The 6748-nt window shown below is 46.1% G+C and overlaps 1 protein-coding gene and 1 long non-coding RNA gene across 7 annotated transcripts in view; one reads left to right on the top strand and one right to left on the bottom strand.

Annotated features, from left to right (window-relative positions):
• Nucleotides 1–3310, bottom strand: part of SRRM1 (serine and arginine repetitive matrix 1) — a 19285-nt gene extending 15975 nt beyond the window's left edge. For all 6 annotated transcript variants that reach the window (XM_064525080.1, XM_026098146.2, XM_026098143.2 and 3 more), the window contains exons 1-2: nucleotides 3162–3310; nucleotides 110–199 (exon numbers count right to left, since the gene is read on the bottom strand). In XM_064525080.1, the coding sequence (XP_064381150.1) occupies nucleotides 110–199; nucleotides 3162–3182 (111 nt within the window). In that variant the 5' untranslated portion in view covers nucleotides 3183–3310. The remainder of the gene's footprint in view (nucleotides 1–109; nucleotides 200–3161) is intronic.
• Nucleotides 2584–5020, top strand: LOC135330690 (uncharacterized). The gene is made up of 2 exons (XR_010392685.1): nucleotides 2584–2854; nucleotides 4552–5020. It is a non-coding gene; the product is annotated as an uncharacterized LOC135330690 (long non-coding RNA).
• The last annotated feature ends 1728 nt before the right edge of the window (nucleotides 5021–6748 follow it).

Here is a 6748-nt window from a genome sequence, read left to right on the forward strand (position 1 = left end):
AAATGATTTTCCTCACGTTCCTATATATACCATCTGATAACCGATTTCTCCATTCAGATTTGCCTTTGATTAATGTGCCTTACCACCTACCTCATCCCAATCAACTTACCTTCTTTTCTAGGCATTCTGCAAATTTCAACTGCTTCAACAGCTTCTTCTGCTTGTTGCTGAAGCGATTGTCCTGTTCTGCACTTGTTCCCTATAGCACAGGGAATAACATTTTTAGCCTGAATGACATCCAACTATTTTTAAGGATTAGCTTCCCACATTTTCTTTCCCACGTATTTGCACAGGATACTGCACAGCATTACCAGTCACACCATTCTGTATGCAAATAAGCCCTTTCCAGTGGCCTTCAGTTTCAGCACTACAGTCTTCACCTACTGCTGAAGATTCAGGGGTGAGCAGACTTCTGAACTCTACTGTGACACCTTAATCATATACTCTTCCTGGAGAACTACTTACAAATTTAAAAGTACGGTAGTGTCAAACTGTCATTTCCAACATTGGTCCTTTTCATAGCAATCTCCTCAAAAGGAATAAGCTCTTTTTCCTCTGCTCAAGAGCAAAATCATATTTAACAATGCTTTGGGTAAGTTTCTCTGAGCTGAATTAGCCAACATGGAGTTCACAAGACTACAAAGAATACTGTTTTATTGATCATGCTCTGTTAAAGTTCACCAACCTGTTCCACTTCCATGAACAGAAACTATAGGTTAATTCATTCAGAACTGAAAGGCTTGAAAGTCCAGTTCTGGAAACTTTACTTGCACAGAATTAAACAGAAACACACACGCACAACTCTATGTGTAGAACTGCATCCAAATACTGATGACTTGTTAACGATTCATAACAAACCCACACTTCACACCTGAAGCTTATTCAGGAAACTACCAATACAACTATTCCAAAACACAGAAATTTAATACATGCAGTTTCCTATGCATGGAAGAAGTGGGTACATACAAGTAATAATACACACTACTAGGGAACTGGAAGGTAAGAAATAAGAAAAATCCCAAATTCTAAGATGACCACTGCACTTAATCAGAAAGCAGTCTGAAATGGCAAGGTGAGGTGCTACAAAGTCACAAAATGCTGAAAGGGAGTTGAAACTCTTAACGTGCCCATTTGCTATGCTGGAACACAGGAATCCCAAAGAGTGATTGGCAGTGCACAATGGCAGACGCAGGCACAGGCGCTTGCCAAGATTAAGTCTTTTAAAAAAACCTGTTTATAATATCTGCAATCTACTATGTGTTTTACACATTGGAAACAAATGCGGTATTTGTAAGATGACTCCAGAAATTAAAATTCTTTAAAAGAAAAATTTAATTATCTTTTTTCCTACCCAAAAGAGAAATAAAAAGCAGTGAAATTCTGCTTAATCAGTTTACAACACATGGCAAGCAGTAACGGCTACCAAACAAGACCAGGATCCAACGCAACTGGAATTTCCAGGCAACATAATAAACACTGACAATTTTGCAGAAGTATGAAGAACAGAAAGAATTAACAGCAGCAGCCTTCTTGCTAAGTGAATCAAAATTGCTGCTTTGATGCAGTTTTGTTATTTCTACAAGAACTTTATTTTCTTCTGAAGCAAGAAAAAAAACAGACTGCAAGAGTTCACTGCTGTATGCTTTAGTGCCATAATGTTACTTTAAAAACACACGCAGAGTCATCCTTCGCAGACCTGTTTAAAAAAAAAAAGATACTAAATTTCTAATTCAGAGCTTTTAGGCTCAGTAATTTCACCAGTGACAACTACTTGATTTGTAAACTTTTAAACTGCATTAAAAAGGACAAGTGTTGATTTAACTTCCAATTATTTCTCTCTTCGGCTTCTTCTTTTCAAACTCCTAGTGTGTATTTGACATGTTTTTACTAGGCTAGTAGTATAACTGAATTAAGTGTAAGGGATACATGTGCCCTCATGCTTTAAAAGCATCCAAGCTGAAGGAATATAAAATAACTGGGCTGAATGGGAGAATGAATCTTGGACATACAAATTTAAGCAGTTTCATACATGCCAGTTTTCAAAACTGTCAAGGAAACTTAAAAAAAAAAAAAAGAAAAGAAAAAAGAAACAACATTATTGTTATATGTTTCTCCTCTTAATATTACCCTAATTTGTTCACTGTCTGGGAATCTTGTATTAACCTCAGGGGTTAATAGCCTTCACTTTCCACTATCCTAAACCGAGCAACTAGAAAAACTATTTACTCTCTACAGAAAGTAGAGTAATTCCAAATAGTGAGATAAAAGGTTGAAAAGAAATATTCCATGTAGGTTATTGTTGAAGAGATGGAAATTCTCTCTGAAAGAATGTAGTACTACCATAAGCAAAAAATGGATGGTAAAAAAAAACACTAACGTAAAGAAATTAGTATAACTCTTCTTTTGGTTTGAATGCACTTAGTAACCTTTGTGTGATGAGTTTTAAAATTTCTCTCTTCATACGGCGTTTTTCTTTATTTGTTTTGAAGGCAGACACGACAGAGCATTTCACCGCAAAAGCAGGTTCGCCTCCCACCTGCCCCTCGGCGTTTTCTCCCATGCTTCCTCGTGTTTAAAAGCCGCCACTTTCGCTCGGGAGCGAGCCAGGGAGGCTGCGGAGGGACTCCGCGCTGCGCAGGCCGCGGCCGGCGCGACGCCTCCTCCTCCGGCGCGCTCACAGGCCCGGCCGCCCCCGCACGGCCCCCAGCTGCGAGGCCCCGGGCAGGAAGCGACGGCGCCAGGCCGCGGAAGCACCGGGCCGCGGGGCCGGGCCAGGCGAGCGCGGCCCTCGGCGGCGGCTGCCTGTGCCGCGGGCACGTGTCGCCCGCCGCGCACGGAGCGGCCGCTCCCTCCGGTAAGCGCGGGGCCGGGGCCGCGGGGCCGCTGCCCGCCTCTCTCCCCCGCCCCGCGGCGCCGCGGATGGGCCGAGCCGCACCGGCCTCCTTCCCGCCGCCATTTTCTTCGCGGCGGCTCCTCACAGGAGCCTGCGCAGGGCGGGGGCGGGGGGCACGGCGGCGCTCCTCGGGGGAGCGCGGCGCCAGCGGCTTCGCCGGCCGCCGGGGGGGGCCCGCAGCAGCCCGGCTCCGCCGCGCGGGGCCCCCCCCGGGTCTCCCCCGCCCCTTTCGGCGCCCGCCCGCCTCCCCCCCGAGGCCGGCACTTACGCGGAAGAACCCCGCGTCCATCTTGCCTCCTCCGCCTCCTCCTGGTCGCGGCGCGCTCCCTGTCCCGGCGTGCACCGCGCGCCCGCAAGCCCCCTCGCACGCTCGCCGCGCTGGGGGAGGAGAGGAGTGCGGCGCGCCTGCGCGCGGCGCGAGGAGGGGGCGCGGGGGCGGGGCCGAGCGCTCCGCAAAGGTTCTCCGGCGCCAGGCAATTGGCGGGCGCGACCTCGGAGGGTCGGTGCGCGCGCCGAAGTCGGCCAATCAGAAAGCGTGACGTTTCCGCGGGGCGAGGGGGGGAGGTGTAGAATTCTCCTCTCGCGAGAGGCTGACGCGCGGCGGAGCGTGCGGGTGCACGCGCAGAGCCCGCGTCAGGTGACCGCCCGGGCAACGGCGCCTGCGCGCGCGCTAACGGCCGTTGGCGCTTCCCTCAGCGGCGGTGCCGTGGCGGGCGACCTGCCCTCAGACGGGCGGTAAAGCCGCCCCGTCCCCCCTCAGGTGGGGGGCAGGAGTTTGCTCACGGGCAGGTTCTTCCTCGGCAGATCAGGGGCCTCCAGGCCGAGGCGCCGGTACGGCCCCGCAGGAGCGGGCAGGGCCCTCGCGCCGCCGGGGGAGCGGTGGCTGCGGCTTCGAGGGGGTGGTGACCTTGCTGCTGGCCTTGCTGCCTCCGGCACAGCAGCCCGGGCCTCCACCTGCCCCTCTTTGGCCCTGGGGTTCCTAGTAACGTTGCGACGGAGGGGATTTGTCAAGCTCCGCGTGGCAGGGTGTGCTCACCTCTGCGCAGTCAGTGCGCAGTGGGGCTTTGGTCACCTCTCCTGCTGCAGATTTTCAGTCTTGTCCTCCAGCCCGATTAAAAATAAATCAGAATGTGCTTGTGCGAACAAAACCCTTTAGTGGGGCAGATTGCTGTAGAAAGATGCACAATAGGACAGCAGGGGAGAGTAAAGTAGTTACTGTCCCCTGAGGTTAATACAAGATTACCTTAAGTAGCAGCCCTGTTTTGTATATAAAAGAAATTTGTAGATCTGTATCTTTAAAAAGAGTGGTTTCCTTTAAGTCTGAATAAAGTTAGTTTATACTTGAATAAAGCACAACACAACTTCCCACTTTATCAGGAGTCATTAATAAGTTTCACATATGGGAAATGCATGGGCTTACAGATGCCTTTTTGAAAAAAAATTGGCCATGGGACTCAGGATCTGAGGATACTCATATTTTGACTGCTTAAACTTCAAATGAACACATCTTTTCTGCATTTTGCACATAGAAATTTGAGACAATGTTCTACCTTAACAAATCTGACATGGAGGGAATAGCGGGCAGGAGAATTGGGCTGTGGATGGAGGTAGTTTCTGAAAGAGAGCAAAGTCGGTAACCACACCTTGGATTATTTCAGCGTTTGATCAGTTGAGAAACACGAGAGTTGCAGCCCGTTACTGGAAGGAGGACACTAGATGGAGCCATGTACTCCGCAGACGTGGGGTACTGGATGTATCCAGAAGGTGCTGAAAGCTGGCTTGCAGACGTTTTGGGAAGTTGGACTTACCCAAAAGTGAAAATTGAAATATTTTACTACAGTACTTGCATCAGCAGAGTTAAAGTGCCAACTGCGATACTCAAGGATCCAGCCTACTAAATCTGTACATTCTAGTAGACTTTTAGGAACAAGAAAAAAATACTAATTCATGCAAGACCAACTGCAGACTGACTGCTGAATAGGCGCTTATAAAATTTTAAGGACCTTAGCGATGTCTCATGATGTGACCTGTGCACCCTATGTTCTCATTGTCATTGCTGAGTGCTGCTCCTTCGGTATTTTTAAAAGAGAAAAACCTTAACCAAAGAATGGAGTAAGGAAACGGAAAGGTTGTCTGCTTATGTTGAATTGCTTATCAAAAAGGCACATGGAGGCACTGTGCCACGAACAGCGGCTTTCAGACCACGCAGCTTCTGGTAGTATCACAAATTGGTACTACAGTGGTTGCTGTTGCAGGGGCACAGGTAGTGGGGGACTGTTCCTGGACAACTGTTAAATCCAGAGCACATTACACAAGCATTATAGTGGTAGTACTGTGGAAACACAGTGCTCTTTGTTTCTTAAAAAGGTGATTTCACTGGGTCAGCGTAAACTCAGGATTTTGCTGACTTGGCTGGATTTAGAATGGGTTGGAGAGGCCTCCCAGGCTGTGCCAATATAAGACAAATTTTACTGCTAGAACAGAGCACACTTTGAATTTTGCAGATGAAGCAATGTTAGTGTGGTCAAGGCAGTTATTCTTCCCTCTCCCTGAGAGTAAAACACTTCTGCCAATACAGAAGTGCTTGTGGAAATATTGTTTACTCTAATTCAGTCCAGTAAAATAAACTTCACTGTTGTGAAATGCCTTGCATTGCATCTCCAGGTTATACCAGCATAAACCAACTGAAACAAAAAGGTCTTACTGGTGTCATTATACTAGTTAAATTTTTAAGCATAATTTAGGTTACAATCTAGGTTCTTTTATTAGAATAATTCTGTAACTGTGAAGTCAACAAAAATTTCCAGAAGCAGGTCTGACTGATAGTGTAAAAAAAAAAAAAAAAAAAAAAAAAAGGACAGTGAGGCAGGGCTTATCTTTTCTGAAGATCTTGATTTTTTTTTTAATACAGTGGAATATTCTCAAAAGAAATCCTTAGATGTTCATAGATAGAAACAAGAGGGCAACTCCTTTACATTTTTAGAAAAATTCCATTGGCTTCCTCAGTTCCTTCTGAATGATTATATCAATCATTCTTGCCACCAAAATAAGTTAGAGAATGAGGACAAGTAAAATATTTACAACAAGGTTTAGAAACTTCACAAACAGCTGTCTTAATATTTAGTTTGGAATTCAGAAACTGTGCTCCATTATTGCAAAGTAATTGAGTTTGCATTTAGTTTCTGCACAAAAATACCAGTTAGTAAAGGTGACCTGTCCTAGAGATGTCTTCACATCTTGAAATTAAAAAAAAAAATTGATCCAATCAATCACCACTTTGCTCTGAGATCTGTCAGCTTTTTTTTAATCACTGCACAATTTAAGAGTGGAACTGTTCTGGGGAGACGTGATTCGTGACAGCATTGGGAAGAATAGCGAGTGACCTGCTGCAAGACAAAGAAAAACTGCTTTAAAGTTGCAGCCTCTTTGTGATCAGTTAAATTAGTCAAGAATAACAAAAAGGTGTTAAAATACCTAACAGCTTTACTAAGGTCTTCAAACGCTGGAGCCCTCTAATGGTCACGATAGCTTAGAGCTAGCCTCTGGCAGTGTCTTAAGGTAAGACACCCTTAAGACAATAAATCCAGACTAAAATGTTACCTCTGTATTCATTGCACACTTCTAGCTATTCAAGTGAGCAATTCCATAATATTTAAGATGAATATTTAAGAAGATCCATCAAAGGATGGAGATGACATTTCTTAGCGCCTCATGTACTCCTGCTTGAGAGAGAGTTTAGCTACTCAACTTCTTCCCAATCGTTACCATCCATCCTGTCAGCCGGTGTTTCAGGGGTGCTTTGATACGCAGGCTGGAGACAATCCGCCACAGACCGTCTGACAATGCAGCTGTGTG

Source organism: Dromaius novaehollandiae, chromosome 23, assembly GCF_036370855.1.
Source record: "Dromaius novaehollandiae isolate bDroNov1 chromosome 23, bDroNov1.hap1, whole genome shotgun sequence".
Lineage (NCBI taxonomy): Eukaryota > Metazoa > Chordata > Aves > Casuariiformes > Dromaiidae > Dromaius > Dromaius novaehollandiae.